The 23,372-nt window shown below is 44.2% G+C and overlaps 1 protein-coding gene across 1 annotated transcript in view; it reads left to right on the forward strand.

The window, feature by feature from the left end:
* Nucleotides 1-23,372, forward strand: part of adissp (adipose secreted signaling protein) — a 96,199-nt gene that overhangs the window by 23,890 nt on the left and 48,937 nt on the right. Inside the window, exons 2-3 of the mRNA XM_059965742.1 lie at nt 11,393-11,532; nt 21,254-21,392. Of these exons, the coding sequence (XP_059821725.1) occupies nt 11,393-11,532; nt 21,254-21,392 (279 nt within the window). The remainder of the gene's footprint in view (nt 1-11,392; nt 11,533-21,253; nt 21,393-23,372) is intronic.

The raw sequence follows: 23,372 nt of genomic DNA on the forward strand, positions 1-23,372 counted from the left end.
ACTTTGTTTTTGGCTTTTTACGTTCAGAGTAATCCGGCTCTGGCCCAACACCATTACAGTGTACGGCAATCATGCAGCCAGGTTCCACGTCCTTGGACAGATTCCCTGGCCATCAAGGCCCAGTTGAGAGATCCACATGAATTCTCACAAATAATGTTCACAGTATAAACCAAGGGTTCCCAACCTGGGGTCCGTAGGCCCCTTGCTTAATGGTATTGGTCCATGGCATAAAAAAGGTTGGGAAGCCCTGGTGTGAACACATCAAATAGTAGTTTGGCAAGAGCAATACCAGGAAAAGTACCAAGCCTATTAAGCATTACCATGGTTGTTTAAAAGACACTTGGACTAGTGCAGGGATAAAAGAGGTTGGGGAATATGAGCCAATCACAGAAAAATGGGACCATCTGCGGAGAGCACCTGGTCAGCATGATGGGTTGGGCAGAAGGACATGCTTCTGTGCTGTCATCATCATTGTGTGCCATGTAGTATGACGAAGGAGATCATGGTCCCATGACCAGCAAATTTTTCTACAGAAGTGATTTGCCATTGCCGCCTTCCGGGTGGTGTCTTTACAAAGTAACGCACACAGAATGCTGGAGTAGCTCAGCACGTCAGGCGACATCTACGAAAGTGAATAAACAGTTGATATTTTGAGCAAAGACCCTTCTTCAGGACTCCATCTTTACAGGATGGGTGACCCCAGCTGTTATCAACATTCTTTAGCAATTGCCTGGCATCAGTGGCTGCATAACAGGACATATGATATGCACCAGCTGCTCATATGACCATTCATCACCTGTTGCCATGGCTTCACGTGACCCTGATCTTGGGGGCTAAGCAGGTGCTACACCTTCCCCAATGGTGACCTGCAGGGTAGTGGAGGAAAGGAGCGCCTTACACCTCCTTTGGTAGAGGTGCATCTCCACCCCTCCACCCAGTCCATGCTGTGTTACTCTAATAATTCCACTCCAAAACATTTCAACTGAAACAATGTGATTCACAAATATTGTACACAGACGAGAGGAGGACCAGAAGATAAAAGCAAGGATGTAATTGGTCAGATTGCATTTGGAATACCCCAGTCTCGCATCAAGGAACTTCACAATTGCAGGAAGTCCCATCTTTGAAATGAGAAGTCAAGCTATGGGCCTGTTTTCCTCTGATTACAAATGACCACATGTGACTTTCTTATTTTTTTTTTAAAGAAGGGAATGTGTGTTGTCCCTCGGCTCTTATAAAGCCATATGGCATAGAAATTAGGCCAATTGGCTCATCATGTGCATGCTGACCAATGCCACAGCATACGAACTCTTTCAGACAGCGGGAGGAATTGAACCCTAATAGCTGGTGCTGTAAAGCATTACACTAATCGGTGCGCTACCTTGCCGTCTGTGCTACTGTCCATTACAGAGCTGGTGTTCAGGGCAGCAATGAAGGTCCTCCATCTCTGGTGGTGTTCAGGGCTTCCTTCATCGTGTCAGTGGCTTCCTCTTGGTTTTCACCACCGTCAGTCATGAAGGTCCCAGGTAGAGTCTCAGGAATACCATCGCACTGAGATGTAGAAGGAGTTGTCATTGCTGTTTCCGTGACAGTTCTGTTTGACCACCCAGGGTTGTCAGCCCTGAGCTGAACCCCTGAACCTGGAGGACCGGTGGACCACTCTTGGTCTGGCCTCTACCCTTTGACCTGTTTGACGTGGGTGACCCTACCAAGAGCCAAAGCATAAAGCCCTGACTCCAGCCAACCCAGCTCTCCAGATCATTGAGGCACACAAGCCTCCAAACCACAACAAGGTCGTAATCCTGTGCTGCGTCATTAGGGTAGATGGTCAGTCATTTTCCAGTGTTGAAATCTTAACTACTGGAGCATGGGTTAGAGAGAGGTAAAAAGAGATTTGCAAGGCCAAATTTTAACACGTTTGGCAAATGCATGGAGTGAGCTGCCTGGGGAAGTGGTGGAAGCAAATATGATGGTGATATTTAAGAGGCATTTAGACAGACTCATGAACAGTCAGGGAATGGAGGCATGTAGACAACTTCCAGATCATTTATTGCAATTTCAACCACATACGTGCATATCACAAAATGAAACAATGTTCCTCCAGAGCAACATGCACAACACAATCCATAATTCACACAGAATACATTAAGTAATATTTCCACAATAAATTGGAAAATGAAATATATTCCAGAAGACTGACATATAATGTAAGGTGCGTTTATAACACAAGCCAAATGGTAAACAGTGCAACACTTCTGCAGTGTCAGGAATGGTGAGGCCTGGGTGGTGATGGAGTTCAGAATTAATATCACTGGCATATGTTGTGAAACTTGTTACTCAGCAGCAGTATATTGCAATATATAACAAAAACTGTAAACTAAGTATATTAAGAAATTAAATTAAGTAAGTAGTACAGAAAAGATAAAACAAAAGCAGCGAGGTAGTGTTCATGGGTTCAATGTCCATTCAGAATACTATTTGCAAAGTGGAAGAAGCTGTTCCCTGAATCGTTGAGTGTGTGCCTTCAGGCTTCTGTACCTCCTCTCTGATGGTAGCAATGAGAGGGGAGCCTGTCCTGGGTGATGATTTTAAGGCATCACTCCTTGAAGATGTATGTCCTGGTGCCCATCACGGGGCTGAGTTTACAACTTTCTGCAGCTTATTTCATGGCCTGACTGAAGAAGCTATTTCTCCTTCCTAATGCTATGGTATCCCCTGCCTGATGGTAGGGGGTCAGAGAGATTGCGGGACTGACAGGAGAGGTCATTATCAATGGCAAGTGTCCTGAGTACACAGTGCTATGGTTAATCATCTTGGATGGGTGGAAGAGAGACCCTGATAATTCTCTCAGCAGTTCTTGCTTCCTTTGACGGGACTTTGTGGTCGGATGCCTTGTGTTTCTGGTACTAGACAGTGATGAGGCAGGTGAGGCCACCCTCGATGGTGCTCCTGTAAAAGGTTAGAATGGTGGAGATGGGGTGGGGTGGGGAGAAGGTGCCTCAGTCTCCTCAGGAAGTGGAGATGCTGCTGTGCTTTCTTGATTTAAAGAGTTGTTGAGGGGCCAGGTGAGATCATCCATTTTGTGCTCTCTCCTCCTCTCTTTTTGCATTTGCACAGTTTGTTGTCATTGCTGTCTTCTGCACATTGGTTTAACATTCAAGTTGGTACAGTCTTTCATTTATGGTTACTATTCTACTGAGCATGCCTGTAAGAAAATGCATCTGAGGGTTGTATATGGTGAGATATGTGTACTTTGATATTAAATTTACCCAGACCATGTGCAGGCAGATGGATTATTTAATCTGCTGTGTTTGGCACAGGCATGTTAGGATGATGGGGCAAAGTGCCTGTTTCTTGCTGCACTGCTCTTTGTTTCTGTATGATTCATCGCTATTGTCTAAGACCTTTGCTCTTCATATATTGCATTATAACTGTAACTCCATTAAAATGCCTTCAAATCATAAAGGGTGCTGCACAAGTGGAATCCTTCTCTCTCTCCCCCCTCCCCACCAAATTCCCACTCTGCAGTAGGAATGTATCCTTGCATGGGGATTTCAGCGTTAAGGCTAGATGGGGAAGCTCAAGCAACACACGATCTGCTGGAGAAATTAAGAAACTTGTTTAATGCCATTTCCAGTACACAAGTGTAAAGGAGAATAAAGTAATTGTTACTCCGGATCCAACGTGGCAACAAAATAAAACACCATAAGGTTAAAGCTGCAATAATTTAAAAAAGCACAATAAATATCAATAGTGTCATAGAACACTTCAGCACAGAAACAGACCCTTTGGCCCATCTAGTCTATGCTGACCCTTTAATCTGCCTTGTCTATATCAACGATAGGCCTTCATATCCCTCCGATTCTCGTACCTGTTTGTATTTCTCTTAAATGTTGAAATTAACTCCACATCCACCTCTTGATATGTGAGATAGCACCTATACAATTGTATGTTTAGAAAATGACGTGAGGCACAGGGGTGCCTGCACATAAGGTGGCTCTGCCAGAAAATGATAAAGTGGTGGCGGTGGGGTGGGTTAGTGGGTGGAGGTATTGATCAGCCTTACTGCTTGGGGAAAGTAAACATTTTTGAGTCTGGTGGTCCTGGTGTGGATGTAGCCTCCTCCCGGATGGGATTGGGGCACACTTTCCTTGAGCAGGGTGTGTCGGATCTTTCTTGATGTTGCAGGCCCTTTTTCAGCACTTTGCTGAAAACATGCTCTTCGTGGTGGATAGGCTGGCGCCAGTGATGCGTCAGGCGGTTTTGAGTACCCTTTGCAGAGACTTCCAGTCGGCCTCAGTGCAGTTTCTGTGCCATGCAGTGATGCAGCAAGTTAGGATGCCCTCTCCAATGCATCTGTAGAACGATGTGAGTATGGATGTGCGAAGTCCAGAAAGTAGAGGCGTTGGTGAGCTTTCCTGATTGTGTAGAATGTGTCTGTGACCACGTGCGAGATGTGCACTCCAAGGAGTTTGATGCTGCTGTGATCAGAAGAAAGGAATTGTCTGTTTCAGGACAAAACCTTGCATCCGGTCCTGCATTGGGCAGGAAGAATGAGGGCTGGTGTGACTCTTTAGACGCACGACACTGGAGTTCGAGGCCTATTTTTTTTTTCTGTGATCGAGTCCTGAGGTGAATACCAAGAGTCAAAGCCCAAACGTTGATCAGAAGTCCAGGGCTCAACACCGGATGGCCAGAGCTCTGAGACTGTGAGTCCACTGGGCAAGTCAGAGGCCCAATATCTGTGAGTCCGAGTCCGCTGGAGGCCGAGGATGAACTGTTCTGTGCGTGGGAGGGGGGTAGGGAGGGAAAAGCAGGCCGTGTTGTACTGCTCTGGTTTTGTCACTTGTTGTGTTATGCTGAAATGCGTGGCAACTCTAGCAGTTTTCCCCCAGCGCATTCTTGGGTGTGTTATTTGTTAATGCAAAGGGTGCATTTTAATGTATATTTTGATGCACATCTGATAAATAGATTTTAATCTTGAAATATCAGCAATTCCTTTCCTCCCACTAACACTGCTTGACCCACTGAGTTCCTCCAGCAGATTGCGTGTTGTGTCAGATTACATCTCTTGTGTCCCCCTGGGGTAGCTGGGGCTGTCTTCTGTGGCTCGAAGAGCATTTAATAGAGATTGTGAGGGCATTTGCTCAGAGGGGAAAAATAGGATGTTGACTTAGAATGGAGATGAGGAATTTCTTTAGCCAGAGGTGGTGAATCTGTGGAATTCATTGCCACAGATGGCTGTGGAGGCCAAGTCACTGGGTGTATTTAAAGCGGAGATTGATAGTTTCTTGATCAATAAGGGCGTAAAGCTTATGGGGAGAAGGCAGGAGAATGGGGTTGAGAGAGATAATAAGTCAGTCATGATAGAATGACAGGGCAGACTCGATGGGCCAAATGGCCTAATTCTGCTGCTGTGTTGTATGGTCTTGTGCGGCTGTGTGAAAGATGCCACTGGATAATTTCTGTCTTCCCTCCTTCAGCCCCAGAGGCACTAATGCGGGCACTGGAGGACCTGGACTATTTAGCTGCTCTGGATGATGACGGGAACTTGTCAGAAGTTGGGATCATTATGCCAGAATTCCCCCTGGATCCCTAGCTCGACAACGTGCTTTGTGCTTCTTGCAGATTCTCCTCCTATGTCCTATGGTCTGATGGGAATTGCATCCCATTAGCATCTCGTTCAATAAGGCAGCTTTTCCCCAGGGCTGTTGTGCAACTGAACACCGCCCCCGCCCACCCACCCCCCCACCATAATCCATAGGCTCTATGGACAATCTCCAAATGCAATAATTGGGCATAATTCTTGAAGCTATTTTATATTTTAATGATTGTATTTTATAACATGGGCAGGAATAACACTTTTTCTTTTAATTTTAGAGTTGTTTGTTTTTAATTCAGTTGTGACTTAAAAGTCATTCTAAGTAACTTAGATGTTATTTTAAATATAGCCATTGTGTTTTAAGTTATTGAATTGCCAGAATGGTGTTTTGCATTGCAGTCTCGTTGTCCTTAACAATGACAATAAATGTGTGTGTGTGTGTGTGTGTGTGTGTTCGTTCCGGGGGACATGAATTAAACATTTTGTGAAATTGATGCAGGAGAGATGTGTTTCTTTTTTTAAAAAAGAGCCAAAGTGGTTATGATCTAAAATTCGCTATCTGTTCTTATGTGGAAATATTTTCTTTTAGTGCTTTCAAAAGAGAATTAGATTGGCACTTGAGGAAGAATAATTTGCAAGATGATGTGGGAAGTGCAGGGACATAGAATTGACACGTTTGCTCTTCTGGGAGCTAGCACAAACATAATAGGCAGAAAGGTCTCTGTATCTATAGTAATGATCCCAGGATTCAAATGCTGGCATTCCAATTCATTAGGGTCCCCGAGCAATACAGAATAGAAACAGGCCCTTTGGCTCAATGTGTTTGTACGCATCTAAACTAATCCAATTTGCACAATATCCTTTTAAACCTTTTCTACCGACGTACCTGTCCAAGTGTCTTTTAAACGTTGTTATGCAACTGCCTCAGCCACTTCCTCTGGCAGCTCATTCTGTATATTCAGCACCCTTGACTCAGAATCAGGTTTACTATCGCTAGCATATGTCATGAAATTTGTTAACTTTGCAGCAGCAGTACATTGTAATACATAATAAAAAAAACTATTCATCACAACAAATATATATAGGCACCGGTGACCCCTGTTTCCATCCAAGGGGTCAGTGTGGACATGGTGGAGGATTACAAATACCTGGGGATACGAATGGACAATAAACTGGACTGATCAAAGAAAACTGAGGCTGTCTGCAAGAAGGGTCAGAGCCGTCTCTATTTCCTGAGGAGACTGAGGTCCTTTAACATCTGCTGGACGATGCTGAGGATGTTCTACGAGGCTGTGGTGGCCAGTGCTATCATGTTTGCTGTTGTGTGCTGGGGCAGCAGGCTGAGGGTAGCAGACACCAACAGAATCAACAAACTCATTCATAAGGCCAGTGATGTTGTGGGGGTGGAACTGGACTCTCTGACGGTGGTGTCTGAAAAGAGAATGCTGTCCAAGTTGCATGCCATCTTGGACAATGTCTCCCATCCACTCCATAATGTACTGGATAGGCACAGGAGTACATTCAGCCACAGACTCATTCCACCGAGATGTAACACTGAGCGTCATAGGAAGTCATTCCTGCCTGTGGCCATCAAACTTTACAACTCCTCCCTCTGAGTGTCAGAAACCCCGAGCCAATAGGCTGGTCCTGGACTTATTTCCACTTGGCATGATTAACTTGTTATTATTTAATTATTTGTGGTTTTATGTTGTTATATTTCTTCACTATTCTTGGTTGGTGCATCTGTAACAAAACCCAGATTCCTTCGGGATCAATAAAGTGCATGTGTGGTAGTGTTCATGGGTCCATTGTCCATTTGGAAACCTAATGGGGGAGCGGATGAAGCTGTTCTTGAATGATGCGTGTGTCTTCAGGCTTCTGTTCCTTTTCCTTGATTGTAGCAATGAGAAGAGGGCATGGCCTGAGTGATGGGGTCCGTGATGATGGATGTTGCCTTTTTGAGGCACCGATCCATGAAAATTTCCTGGATGCTGGTGGCTGTCCCTTGGGTACCTTTTAGTTCTTTCACCCTAAACCTATGGCATCCAGATTTTTGTTTTCCTTTCAGTCTGCGTACATTCTCCCTATCTGTCGCTCATGGTTTTATAGACGGCTTTATAAAGACAGACAGACAGACAGACACCCCCCCCCCCTCCCCCGTTGGAAGAACTCAGCATTTCCAGCAGCATCTATGGAGGGAAATGAGCAGACAATTTTTTGGGCCGAGACCCTTCATCAGGTCTGGTGGAGAAACCAGTGATGCAATTTTCGGTAACTCTGCTTGTAATCTTGGGTCCTTCTGTTCTACAGCACTCTATAGGCTCTATATTCACAGAAAACCTTCCCCGGTTTAATATCCCAAAGTGGAACATCGTGCTGTTGACTGGGTTGAACTGTGTTTGCCATTTCTTAGCCCACTTACACAGCTGATCAAAATCTCCATGTAATTTTTCGTAAGTTTTTTACTCTCTCTTCTACCAGCTTTTTTACTTTCATCTGCAGACTTCCTAACCATGGCTTGCACTTTCTTATCAAGCTTGTTTATGTAAATGATGGTTTGATATTTTTGCAACCCACTGGGTGTGGTGCTTGTGGCAGACTGTGGTTTGAGAAGTGAAATGCCAGTTTCCAGTTTAACGATGACAGTCAAAGTGTCAGTGAAGCTGGCAGGTTGTGACAAGCATGTAGCTAGTTCTTCGGGGAAAATAAACCTCTTGTCCAAACTTAGACTGGGTGAGGAGTAACTTCAGTTTGAGGTATTCCCAGCTAATCCAAGAAACTTGCTTACTGCCCATTATTTCAGGCAGCAATGAAGGGCTTCCATCTCTCTCTGTATAGAAGGATACTTCATTGCTATTTCCATCACAATTGTTTTTAGACTAACCCCTGAACCTGGAGAACCGGTGAACCACTCTTGGTCTGGGCTGTACCCTTTGACCTGTTTGGTGTAGGTGACCCTACCAGGAGCTAAAACACAAGGGCCTGATTCCAGTCAACGTAGCTCTTCTGGGTCACTGAGGCACGTGAGCTTCCGAACCCTATGACAAGGTTGTGGTCCTCTTGGGGATAGTTTAAGGAAGGTGCTAGTATATTGTGCACACCTTCAGGGTCGCCATGCCACAGTGATGAATTTAGTGGTTTCCCCGGGTGCTCTGTTAACCCTCCCATGACCCAAAAATGTACACTGGTAGGTCCATTGGCCATTGTAAGTTACTTCTGTTGTTTGACTATAAGACATATAAGCAGAATTAGACCATTTGGCCCATTGAGTCTGCTCCAACATTCAATCTTGGCTGATCTGTTATCTTTTTCATCCCATTCTCCTGCCTTTTCCTGTCACCCTTTCTAATCAAGAACCTTTCAAGCACTTCTTTAAGTATACCCAATGACTTGACTCCCACTGCTGTCCATGACAACTAATTCCACAGATTCACCACCCTCAATATTCGGCAGGACTAGAGCCACCAAATGCTCCTCATATGTTAACCCTTTCATTCTTGGGATAAGCCTCTTCTGGACTCTCACCGATGCCAGCACACCTTAGATTATATACATTGCAGCATACGGTGAACCAGTAGCATTTGAGTCAGTGATCACCACAGTCAGCGGATTGGGCTGGGGGAACGGCCCGCAAGTGTTTTCAGTGCTAACATAACACGATCCTAATTTACTAGCCGTAGATAGCAAGTCTTTTGAAGGTGGGAGAAACCCAGGACACTCAGAGGAAACTCGTGCTCTTAATTAGAGGCAGAGTAGGTTCAATGGACTGAATAGGGAGTTGGGGGGTACGTGAGGGGGAGGGGGATGTGTGTGAGAAAGAGGAGTCTCCAGGGATAGAAGCGGGAGAGTGGGACTGATGGGATCACTGTCAGAGCTGAATTGAGCCAAGTGCTTCTGTCACATGAGAATGAGGTCAATTTCAGGTCAGGCAGTCGATAAGCATCTTTGACAGTGACGCACAAAACGCTGGAGGAGTTCAGCAGGTCAGGCAGTATCTGTCCGAGCACCATCCACCGTAACGGGCGAGATTTCCCAGTGCCCCCCTCCCCCAGTTCAACTTCGGTCCGTGGCCTCCCCTACTTCCACGAGGAGTCCATACTCCAGCTATAGGAGCAACACCTCATATTCCGTCTGAGTAGACTCCAACCTGACAGCATGAATATCAGTTTCTCTGATGTGATAATTTTTCCTCTCTCCGTCTTCTCTTTTTCCAGTCCCCTTTCAGGCTGCCCTCTTACCCATTCTCTTCTCAACTGCCCATCACCTCTGTCTGATGCCTTCCTCCTTTCCTTTCTCCTGTCGTTCAGTCTCCTCTCCTATCAGATTCCCTGCTCTTCATCCCTTCAGTTTATCCATTCATCATCTCCCAACTTCTCACTTCATCCCCCAACCTCCCCACCACCTTATTCTGGCTTCTTCCTCTGTCCTTTCCAGCCCTTATGAAGGGTTTTGGCTGGGCTGTTTATTCCTCTCCATGGATGCAGCCTGACCTGCTGAGTTTCCCCAGCATTTTGTGTGTGTTGCTCTAGATTTCCAACATCAGCAGAATCTCTTGACTGTGGTATTTGTAGCGTGAGAATTTAGTTTAAATTGTTGCAGAACAAAAGTCACCACTTCAAAGAGCAAATCACTGGATGTGACACATTTGGAGAATGCTCTGGTGCCATACAAATGAAAGAGTGCCGTATGTGAATACAGTATTGATATTGGAATTAGTTTATTATATGCCAAGATAGAGTGAAAAACTTCATTTAATGCCATATTCAAGTTGGCTGATGACATCACTATCACTGGCCAAATCAAAGGTGGAGATGGATCAGCATATTGGAGGGAGATTGAAAATCTGGCTGAGTGGTGTCATAAACAACCTTTTACTCAATGTCAGCAAGACCAAGGAGCTGATTGTAAACTTCAGGAGAAGGAAACCAGAGGTATATGAGTCGGTCCTCATTGAAGAATCAGAGGTGGAGATGGTGAGCAACTTTAAATTCTGAAGTGTTTTCATTTCAGAGGACCTGTCCTAGACCCAGCGCGTAAGTTCAATTATGAAGAAAGCATGGCAGTGCCTCTACTTTCTTTAGGAGTTTGCGGGTAAAGTCTGTCACTGTGAGCACATCTACATGATGCACTTTTGCATCCATCATCAGGGTGGTGAATTCCTCCTCATCTCTGTTCTAAAGTGGCATCCATTTTATTATGAAGCTGTGCTTGCTAGTCCTAGACTCTCTCAGTATAGGAACCGTTCTATCTAGACCTTTCAATATGTAATAGGTTTCAATAAGATTCCTCCCACACCCATCATTTTTATAAATTCTAGTGAGTGCGGGCCATCAAATGTTCCCTATACAGTGATGTTTTCATTCTTGGGCTCATTTTCATGAACCTCCATTGGACCTTTTGAATCCACTGAGCCCTTCAGTACATGCTGTATGCCATGTCTTTAATATTTGATATTTAATTTAAAACTCACCTAATTTTCAGTCCTATTTCAGAAGTGTTCCGTTTAGAACCTGATGCCTGGTTCCCATAAGAGAAGATGATGACCTATCATTTGAATTATTCTGGTTATTACAGTCAATTGCACTTGGTTGGAAGCAAATTGCTAGAGGATTCCTATAACAGAACAGTAGAACCTGGATCAATGGTATGGTTGTAAAGAAAGGAGTTCGACAAAAGGTTGCCTGTAGCTTTGGGGCTCAATGGCTCCTCGATAAGGACTGTGGTGATTTTTGGAATTTCTCTCCTCCCAACCGCTTCTAGTTTAACAATCTTACTACTTTGCCTCTTCAGGTACAAAGCCCAAAACCGGGGGAGTTCGTTTTAGACACGAGAGCCATGAAGGTACAGCCAATCATGTTCACTTCGAAGAGAAATTGCATGACTCTGTTGTCATGGTGACTCAAGAGGAAGATGGGAGTTTTTTAGTGAAGGTGAGATAATAACACATTTGAGTGGTTGATCTATTTTTTTTTAAATGTCTCCCTCGTTATATCAATGTCTCTGACCAGCTTGGCATATGAAATTCCCAGTGCCAACTCCCCCAAAAGAAGTTTGGTTGAATGTTTTCCCTCAAACTTTGTAAAGTGATCTTCACGAAGCTTTTTAAATCCTGAAGCAGATTGACAGGGTCGATGTGAAGAGAATGTCTCCCCTTCTTGTGGAATCCAGAGGTAGAGGCATAGTTTCGGAATGGGAGGTCACCAGTTTACAATGAGAAGTTGTAATCTCTCCGAAGGGATAATGAATATTAGAAATGCTCCCTCCCAGTGTTGTTGTAGCTAAGTTACTGAACATGCTCAAGGTGCAGTGAAGATTTTAGACTCTCAGGAGCTGGAGAAAAGTGGAGTCTAAGACCATGAAAGGGGAAAGATTTAGAGGAACTGAGGGGAAAGATTTTCCACACACAAGACATGGGTTTATGGAACTATCTGCCAGAGCAAGGGTTGATGCAGGTACAATAATATTTAAAAGGCATTTGGACTGGTACATATCTAGGAAAGTTTTGAGGTATATTTAAAGTGATAGTTGATTAGTAAGATATTCCTTTGCAATTCAGTGTTATGTGCATGTCATATGACATAGTTGATCGTGATCTTTCCACGGCCATGATAGATCTTGGCAAATTTTTCTAAAGAATTGGTTTGTCATTGCCGCCTTCTGGGCAGTATCTTTACAAGGATGTAATGTTGAGACTTTATAAAGCATTTTGAGGCCTTACTTAGAGCATTGTGAACAGTTTTCCATAAGATATAGGAGCAGATGTAGGCCATTCAGCCCATCGAGTCTGCTCCGTCATTCAATCATGGGCTGATCCAATTCTTCCTATCATCCCCACTCCCATGCCTTCTCCCCATTGATGCCCTGGATAATCAAGAACCTAACTATCTCTGCCTTAAATGAACCCAATGACTTGGCCTCCACAGCCGCTCGTGGCAACAAATTCCACAGATCTACCACCATCTGACTGAAGTAATTTCTCACATCCCATTTCTAAATGGACATCCTTCAATCCTGAAGTCATGACCTCTTGTCCTAGACTCCCCTACCATGGGAAATAACTTTGCCATATCTAATCTGTTCAGGCCTTTTAACATTCAGAATGTTTCCATGAGATCCCCCCCTCATTCTCCTGAACTCCAGGGAATACAGCCCAAGAGCTGCCAGACATTCCTCATACAGTAACCCTTTCATTCCTGGAATTATTCTCGTGAATCTTCTCTGAACCCTCTCCAAAGACAGTATATCCTTTCTAAAATTAGGAGCCCAAAACTGCACAGATAACTCCAAATATGGTCTTACAAGTGCCTTATAGAGCCTCAATGTCACCTCAACGTCAAGCTACCCCTGTTCTTATATTCTATACCTCTAGAAATGAATGCCAACATTGCATTCGCTGTCTTCACCACCAACTCAACCTGGAGGTTAACCTTCAGGATATCCTGCACAAGGACTCCCAAGTCCCTTTGCATCTCTGCATTTTGAATTCTCTCCCCATCTAAATAATAGTCTGCCCATTTATTTCTTCCACAAGGTACATGACCATACACTTTCCAACATTTGTTTTCATTTGCCACTTCTTTGCCCATTCCCCTAAACTATCTAAGTCTAAGTCTCTCTGTAGGCTCTCTGTTTCCTCAACACTAACAGCTCCACCACCTATCTTTGTATCATCAGCAGATTTAGCCTCAAATCCATTAATCCAGCAGCCAGCCAGAATAGGATCCCCTTATTCCCACTCTCTGTTTTCTGCCAATCAGCCAATGCTCCACTCATGCCAGTAACTTCCCTGTAATTCCATAGGCTCTTATCTTGCAAAGCAGCCTCATGTGCAGCACCTTGTCAAAGGCCTTCTGAAAATCCAAGTACATCACATCTACCGCATCTCCTTTGTCCATCCTGCTTGTAATTTCCTCAAAAAATTGCAGTAGGTCAGTCAGGCAAGATTTTCCTTTTAGGAAACCATGCTGGCCTTGGCCTATCTTGTCACATGCCTCTAGGTACTCTAATCTCATACCTAACAATCGATTCCAACAGCTTCCCACCATTAATGTCAGGCTAACAGGTCTATAGTTTCCTTTCTGCTGCCTCCCACCCTTCTTAAAATAGAGGAGTAACATTTGCAATTTTCAGTCATCCGGTACAATGCCAGAATCTATCAATATCATTGTTAATGCCTCCGCATTCTCTCCAGCTACTTCCTTCAGAACCCGAGGGTGCATTCCATCAGATCCAGGAGATTTATCCACCCTCAGACCATTAAGCTTCCTAAGCACCTTCTCAGTTGTAATTTTCACTGCAGATACTTCATTTCCCTGACACTCTTGAATGTCCAGTATAATGCAGATACCTTCCACTGTGAAGAATGATGCAAAATATGCATTCAGTTCCTCTACCATCTCTGCATCTCTCATTACAATATCTCCAGCATCATTTTCTATTGGTCCTATATCTACCCTCCACTCACTTTTACCCTTTATATACTTAGAAAAGCTTTTAGTATTTTCTTTGATATTAGTCGCCAGCTTCCTTTCATAATACATCTTTTCCTTCCTAATAACCTTCTTAGTTTCCTTTTGCAAGTTTTTATAAACTTCCCAATCCTCCACCTTCCCACTAGCTTTGGCTTCCTTGTATGCCCTCTCTTTTGCTTTTACTTTGGCTCTGACTTCACTTGGCAGCCATGGTAGTGCCCTTTTTCCATTCAAAAATTTCTTCTTATTTGGAATATATTTGTCTTGCCCTTCCTTCGTTTTTTGCAGAAACTCTAGCCATTGCTGCTCTGCTGTCCTCCCTGCTAGTGTCTCTATCCAGTCAACCTTGGCCAGTTCCTCTCTCGTGCCATTGTAATTTCCTTTATTCCACTGAAATATTGACAGATTGGAATTCAGTTTCTCCTTCTCAAATTTCAAGTGAACTCGATCATATTGTGATCGCTTATCCCTAAGAGTTCCTTAACCTTAAGCTCTCTTATCACCTCCGGATCATTGCACAACACCCAACCCAGCACAGCTGATCCCCTAGTGGGCTCAACAAGCTGTTCTTCAAAAGGCATCCCTCAGACATTCTACAAATTCTCTCTTGAGGTCCAGTACTGGCCAGAGAGTGGTGAACCTGTGGAATTCATTGCGGCTGTGGAGGCCAGGTCATTGGGTGAATTTAAGTTGTAGTTTGATAGGTTCTTGATTAGTCAGGGTTTCAACAGTTATGTGGCGAAGACATGATCATGGGGTTGAGAGGGAGATGGATCAGCCATGATCAAGTGGCAGAGCAGACTCGAGGTGGTGAATGGCCAATTCTGCTCCAGTGTCTTATAGTCTATGGTCAACGGCTAATATAAGAGGACATACTTTTCAGTTTATTGGAGGAAAGCGTAAGGGAAGATGTCATAATGGATGAAAGTATAGATGGGGGATGCCATTTGGAATATAGGGGGAGATGTAATTTTGGAGGAAAGTATAGGCGGTGAGGAAAGTAGACTGAGTCTCCTGTTAGACTGTTTAAGGTAACTTGTTTTTTACTCTTTCTTCTCTTCTAATATATGTATGCCTGTGTACTTGTAATGCTATTGTAACACTAATTTCCTTGGCGATCGATAAAGTATCTATTACCCCTCTGTCATTTTGAAGGTAAGTATAAGGGAGGTGTTGGAGGAAGGTTTTTTCACAGTGGCAAGTGAATGGAACACTGCTGGAGTTGGTGGTAGATGCAGATACATTAGGGACATTTAACAGAGTTGAATGAAAGATAAATGGAGGGTCATGGGCTGTGTAGGAGGGAAGAGTTATATTGATTGTGGAGTATGTTTATGTTGATTGGTGCATTATGTCCTAAAGGGCTGTATTGTCCTATGATCTAACATTGAGGGACTGATTGGCCAGCTCTTCTGTTTATCTTCTCCACCAACCCATCCTACATTGTTAATCCTGTTGATGTTGCTTTTCCTAAGTGTACAGTCTTGCCAGGCTGCTCAACTACAGGAGGTGGACATGGCCACTTCTGTCCTGAGGGCAACCGAGCTTGCAGCCTCAGTGAGAGATATATGCTTAGCAAATGGCCCAAGAATTCAACCTCGCACGGCAGTAACCCCTTTAACACCCATAGCCCATTGACAGTTATCCATTTGCCGCTGGTGGTAATTGGTTTATCATTATCACGTCCACTAAATTAAGTCAAAGTTGAATTTATTGTCATGTGCACAGGTACAATGCAAAACCTACTCACCGGCACACAGCATCATGTATGCAACTGTAACGCTTACGCAATCGGCTGGTGTATGTCTAGGGGAAGATTCATCCACCCGCCAAACCGCGCCTCCCGTATACGTGGATGCTGTGAAATGCACACTAATACAAACTCGCACACACAATATCAAACCATACACCATGTACGTTTACAGAATACACTTTATAAATCTTACTAGAATTAAGTGATTAATAGCGATACAATATATATGAAAGAAAAGAAAGGAAGGAAAAGGCGCCAGAACTTATCAGGCTTCAGTCAATTAGTGCACATCATTGGAGCCCAACCATTGAGTTTTCAGTCCACTATTCGATCTTCTCCGACCTCCACAACCTGCGCGCCTGGGACCACCCTCGGTGATCGACCAGCAGCGCCTCCAACACCATCCACCTTCCTCACGATCTCCTCACCGACTCCCCAAAGTCCACGCAACAACAGCTCACAGACCCACAAGCAAGAATAACATCTATTCCAATTGGTTAACAACTGAATACAATTCTCATTATCAGTAATTATAACCCAAACAAGCTGCGAGAGTGCTCTACAAGAGAAAGCACTCTCACCAGTTAGCATAACAAAGAAGCATTTTTACTTTTAACAAAGAAGCCATTTTGATTAACATACGCAGTAACATAAGAAACCCTTTACACAACATTCTAATGAAAAAAGTTAACCATAAGTAATATACAATTCTTACAGGAAACTGCAAAACACAGGAAAAACAAATTCCATTGTAATTCAAATTTTTTATCAAAGTACATATATGTCACCATATACAACCCTGAGATTCATTTTCTTGCAGACATTCACAGCAAATCCAAGAAACACAGTCAAATTAATGAAGAACCACACCCAACAGGATGGACGAGCAAGCAGTGTGCAAAAGATACCAAACTGCGCAAATACAAAAGGCAAAAAATAATAATAAATAAATAGGCAATAAATATTGAGAACATGAGATGAAGAGTGCTTGAAAGTGAGCCCATAGGTTAGGGGAAACGGTAATGTTGGGGTGGAGTGAAGTTATCCCTTCTGGTTCAAGAACTAATAGTTGAGGGATAGTAACTGTTTCTGAACCTGGTGGTGTGGGTCCGGAGGCACCTGTACCACCTTCCTGATGGCAGCAGCGACAACGGAGCATGGCCTGGTTGTTGGGGGTCCTCGATGATGGATGCTGCTTTCCTGTGGCAGCGCAGAAATTGCCAACCTGTAATAAGTAGAGTGTTGCTGAACTCTTGATGAGAAGTAGCTGTTCCTCAACCTAATGGTGTGGAACTTCAATCGTTTGTGTCGCATGCCATCCAGGCAGATAATTCCAAACAAAGGCGAAAAGTTTAAGGGGAATGTGAGGGGAAACTTCACTCAGAGGGTCGTGAGAGTCTGGAACAAACTGCCAGTGCAAGTGGTACATGCAAACTCGATTTTGACATTCAAGGGATCTTTGGATCAGTACATGGATGGTAGGGGTATGGAGGGCTGTGGTCCTGTTGCAGGTCGATGGGAGTCAGCAGTTTAAATGTTTTGCCATGAACTAGATGGGCTGAAGGCCCTATTTCTGTATTGTACCTTTCTAATGGTCTATAAGAATATCGACATAGTACGGAAAAAGAAAACAATGCAGAATATTGAGTTTATAGGAACAAAAAGAAGTGCAGTGCAGGTAGGAAAATAAGATACAGGGGCCATATAGATTGTGAGACAAGAGTTCATCTTTATCGGACAAAAGTTCAGTTCAAGAGTCCCTGTTGCAGTGGAATAGACGCTGTGTTTGAGCCTGGTGGTGTGTGTTCAAGCCTGTATATCTTCCATCCGCTGGAAAGCAGTACAGGCTTTTCAGCACCCACCACACTGACACTCCTGTAGTGTTGGTGATCAAGGGTTAAGGAGCTGAAATGTTGGGCTCTGGCTTTGTGCTTCATTCCTAGATAGTTGCTGCATTGTTTAAACTAACCTGCTGAGATTCAGACCTGCCATTTCTACGGGGGCGTGTAGAAGGGACCGATCAAAGTGTCTGAATGTCACCAGGTAATTGCGACTGTCTAACAGACGGTGAAGAGCTTTAGAGTGTCTCACAGTGGAAGAGCTTTGATTCTGCAAAACCGTGACTCAGAGGTTGGCTAGCAACATCATGAAGGATCCCACTCACCCTGCTCATGGACTGTTTGTCCCATTCCCACCAGGACCACCAGACTCAAAAAAACAGTTACTTCCCCAGCAGTAAAGCTGATCAACACCTCCATCCACTAACCCACCTCACCACTACTACCGTATCATTTCCTGCTAGACTTACTTAATATACAAACACTCCTGTCGCTAGTGTCACTTCATGTTAATAAGCTATCTTGTAATGTTTGTTGTTTTTTTTAAAAAATTATTAATGTGTTCTTTATCTTAGCGTGTTTCTTTTATATACAGCATCAGTTCCAGAGTAACACCTCTCTTGTGTAATGGGAATGACATGAAACCATCCTGAATCTTTAATTAGAGTATAGAATGAGCTGCCAGTGGAAATGGTGAATGCTTGTTTAATATGAACATGTAAGAGAAATTTGAGTAAGTACATGGATAGCAGGGATACGGAGAGCTGTGGTCCAGCTGCAGGTCAGTGAAACTGGGCAGAACAATTGTTCAGCATGGACTAGATGGGCTAAGGCCTTAAGGTCCCATTTCTGTGCTGTAGTGCTCTATAACTCCACCTGCCTCATAGTTATCAGTCAGTAAGCATCATGAATTCAAGAGTAAAGTTCTTTTTCCAGCTGGTGACTGGGTTACGCTGTGGTGTGCGTTTAAAATCACAGGAGTGAACACACACGGCAGAGCTGCCAGGTGCTCTGGTATCCTCCCACAGATTAATCGGTAGGTTAATTGGTCATTGGAAGTTGTCCTGTAATTAGTCTAGGGTTAAGTCAGGGTGGGGATTGCTGGGCGTGCAGCTTGAAGGAACGGAAGACCTTTTCCACACTGTATCTCAATAAATTTAAAAAAAAAACCGAGCTTATGAATTTTACATGGGCTGGTGTAATAGCATGGGTATCTTGCATTCTAGGAAATCTGAATCAAGTTGGTGGTCGAAGCAGAGTTCCTCATGGATGTGCAAAAACAAAAATTGGGGAGGCTGTGTTAATTTTTCGATAAGATGCCAGCGAGATGGCACAGGCAAATCCTGCAGTGTGAGCTCGATAGTTCGATAGTGAAAGTCTTCACATCGTGCTTCAGAATGTAGGTCACGGCGGGTGTCTCTGTCTGTCTGATGTGATAGGCAGGATCATTCTGAGGGGCAAATGAGCTGACCGATTTTTGAACATCAAACTGTACAACACAGGAACAGGTCTTACAATGTTTTCTATAATGGGGGAGTCTAAGATCAAAGTTCAAAGTATATTTATTATCAAAGTATCTATACTATATACAGCCTTGAGATATGTTTCCTTACAGCGAATCCACATCCATGAAGCAGACAATTCAGGAGCCTATTAGTTGTAGGCCGCAGCCTCAGTTCAATGCAGAGATGAGTAAACTTTGTGAAGCAGCGAGCTGAGCTGGCCCATCCCTTGCTTCCAGCCCCGACGCCCTGACCCTTTCAGTCTTGATGGGTGCTTAAATCGTCCAATCCTTGGGTTGTTCCTCGCCCGTGGACCTGGACATCGATTTGGCCTGTACCCGACCTTCCCCAGGCTCTGCCACCTCAAATCCGCCTCCCCTCTGCTTGCCTCACCTTGGTTCTGTTGCTTGGAGTTGTCCACAAGTGCACTCCAGCAATGGGCATCTGTTAGCTCGCTCTGCGCTCTCGGGTTCAGGCCCTGCCACCTCGATTCGGCCCAAACACATCACGCTACAACCATTCTGCACATTCAAGACGTCCATTCACACCACAAAAATGCTAGATCATACAGGTTGGTTCGAAAACTGAACACTGAAAGGGAAGTTGCAAGCTATTGATTACAGTGACAGAGGAAAAAGTGTGTTTAATATAGTAATTTATTGTTTTGTTTGTTACCAGCAAGTAGTCGCTGTGCTTCATCAGCACCATTTTGTATCAGAAACCAGGCGGTACAATCCTCAGAATAGGACGTCCCTTTAGAACAGAGATGAGGAGGAATTTCTTTAGCCAGAGGGTGGTGAACCTGTGGAATTCATGGCCACAGACTCAGTGGAGGCCAAGACAATGGGTATACTTTCAGGGTCTTGATTAATCAGGGCATGGAAGGTTACGGGCAGAAGAAGGCAGGAAAGAGAAAGCGGTTGAGAGGATCATAAATCTGCCATAGTTGAACAGCGGAGCAGAGTTGATGGGCTGAATAGTGTAATTCCTCTATGTCTTATGGTCTTGTGGAAGATCCCCACATTCTGTCCTGTAATACAGGTCATGGCCATTATGTATGAGGGAGGCTGATGTGACAGGCATGATCAACCCAAGGGCCAAATAGGCAAACTGATCTATGGACACAGAACAGTACAGCACAGGAATAGGCCCTGTGCCCGTGACGTTAAACTAATGACGCAAATTAACTCATCCCTTCTGTATGTACATGGTCCAGATCCCTCTATTACCTGCATGTTCATGCAATTATTTTCTAGGTTGTTTTCTATGGAGTGACAGATGCTGATGGGAGGTTTATAGCGGTTTATAAGACTAAGAGGCACAGATAGAGTAGATAGATAGTAACTTTTCCCCACTTTAAAAACTCTCCTCACACCTTTGTATTGTGTGTGTGTGGGTGATGTTTCAGTCATGGTCAATCTGAAGGGGTAATTTCAAAGGAGATGTGAGGGTTATATTTTTTTTACCCAAGAGAGTGGTGGGGCCTGGAATGCGATGCACAGCCTGGAGTTGTGGTGAAGGCAGATACATTAGGGACTTTTAAAGAGATGTTTAGCTAGGCACATGATGTGAAGGATATGGACAATGTGTAGGCGGAGGAGATTAGTTAGTCTGACCATTTGATTACTAATTTAATTGAATCGGAGCGACATTGTGGGCTGAAGGGCCTGTTCCTGTGCTGTACTGGTCTGTGGTCTAATTCTGTGGTGGTTGTCCGCTGTATCCAACAGGAGAGAGAGTTTATAAAGTGAAAAGCTGCACTCGGGCACTTCTACTCTCTTGACCTTGGAAGTCGAGGGTGGGGGAGTGGGTGGAGAATTTTAGAGGGTGGGGTGGGAGTGGCTGGAAGCATGAAGAATTGGATGGAAGGAAGAACGTGGGAAGCAGGGGGAGTGGGTTTAGGGGAAGTGGGCAGGGGGTAGAGTGGAGATAGTGGGTAGGAAGTGCAAAGTGGGAAGTGGGCAGGGAAAAGATGAGGTAGTGTATAGGCAGTGGTTGATGAGGTGTGTGGAAGAGAGAGGAAGGAATTGTGATTGATGTGCAAATGTTGGCTTTTTCTTCTGAAGCACGTTTCTGTCTCGTTCCAGGTGGGATTTTTGAAGATTAGTCACAAATATGAGATAACATTCCTGCTTCCAGCCACAGAGACTTTGGGCCCGGGAGCCTGCTGTGTCCCACTGCCTAGCCTTTACCTGAAGGTGGTTGAAATTTCTCCTGTACCAGAAGGTAAGTCTCCTTTCCAACTGTTTATTTAAAGTGATGTGTTAACAGTTACATACTGTACATGGTGAAGATAACCTGTTTCTAGCTCTTGTGATTTACTAAATATACTGCATAAAAGTGCGGGGAGATGAACTGGGAACCACAGAAAATTGTAGTCATTGCTGAGCACATCACAGAAAACTGGGTGGCGCAGTAGCGTAGCGTTAGCACGACGCCTTACAGTATGAGCAATCCGGGCTCAATTCCCGTCCACTGCCTGCGTTCTCTGCGTGACTGCATTGGTGTCCTCCGGGTGCTCTGGCTTCCTCCTCCAGAACAAAAACATACCAGTTGTAGGTTAATTGGTCATTGTAAATGGTCCTGTGATTAGGCTTGCATGGGTGGCACAGTTTGAAAAACTGGAAAAGCCCATTTCGTGCTGTATCTCAATAATAATAATAATGTAAGCAAAACATCCATGGATTATGTCTATATTTTCACTGCCAGGGCATTCAAAGACCTCACGCACCTCCAGGCTTTCTCTTTTCCCCTTTTTCCCCTCTCCCCTCTGAGAGAAGGTACAAAATCCTGAGAGCGTATACGAGCAGGCTTCTATCGCGGTATAATAGGACTACTGAACGGTTCTATCACGGTGTAATAGGACTACTGAATGGTTCTCTAGCACAATAAGACGTACTCTTGGCCTCATCTGACTCATTATGATCTTGCATTTTATTGTTTACCTGCACTGCACTTCTCTCTATCTGTTGTACTTTATTCTGCACTGTTCACATTTTACCTTGTTCTTCCTTAATGCAAAGTGTAATGATTTGAACTGTATACAAGACGAGCTTTTCTCTGTACCACAGTACATTGATAATAATAAAGTAATAGCAATTCCAATTCCAATTCGCCATGCACCCTCACATGGGAATTGTGGAAGTGCCTGAGGTGGAACGTTTACAGGGTTAAAGAGCAGGAATAGTTGCCTTCCTCATTAAATTCAAATAACATGCCAAAGACAAAAAGGAAGGGATTGAATCTTAAGCTCAGTCCGCAGGGCTTTGCTAATGGTTCTCTCTGGTGTACGTTACAGGCTGTCCTGAAGCGGTTTACAATGACAGAAGTATAAATATACAGTTTCCATGGGCGGCAAGTTATTGTGGGCTGAAGGGCCTGTTCCTGTGCTTCAGCCTTCCATGAAATCTCCTTCTTCACAATGCTGGGACATAACCACCACCTAGGAGAGTCCTTGTTTCAATAATAAGCCTGAGCATAGTTTCCAATAGGCAGGGTTTCCCAGCCTGGGGTCCACAGACCCCTCAGTTAACGGGTGGGGGTGCATGGTACATGAAAAGGTTGAGAAGCCCTGCACCGAGACATTCGAGCAGAATTAGGCCATTGGTCCCATCAGTTTTAGCTCTGTCATTCGATCATGGCTGACTTACTTTCCCCCTCAATTGTATTAGAATATTACAGCATAGTGCAGGCTCTTTGGTCTATGATGCTGTGCTGACCTTTAATCTTGCTCCATCTAACTCTTCCTTCTTACATAGCTTTCCATCTTCCTGTCATCCATGTGCCATTCTCCTGTCTTCTCCCTGTAACCTTTGATACCCCTGCTATTCAAGAACCTATCAATCTCTGCTCTAAATATACCCAATGACTTGTCATCTATAGCTGTCTGTAGCAAAAAATTCTACAGATTTACCACCCCCGGCTGAAGAAATTCTTCCTCTCCTCTGCCCTAAAGGATGTCATACTATTCTTAGGCCGTGACCTCTGATCCTAGTGCCCTCCCCCACCACTATGTGAATTAAGTGGGGGCCAAACCCTCTGGAGTTTTAAAAAAAAGATGGGAGGGTAATGTCACGGAATTCTTACTGGCATCGAATGCATTTAACGATTGATTCCCATACTGGGAAGTTTGAATGCAAGGAAAACTGCCTCTGGATGAGAAGGATGTTTTTTTTAGCCTGAGGGTGGTGGATCTGTGGAAGACTG

This window comes from Hypanus sabinus, chromosome 3 (genome assembly GCF_030144855.1).
Source record: "Hypanus sabinus isolate sHypSab1 chromosome 3, sHypSab1.hap1, whole genome shotgun sequence".
Taxonomy (NCBI): Eukaryota; Metazoa; Chordata; class Chondrichthyes; order Myliobatiformes; family Dasyatidae; genus Hypanus; species Hypanus sabinus.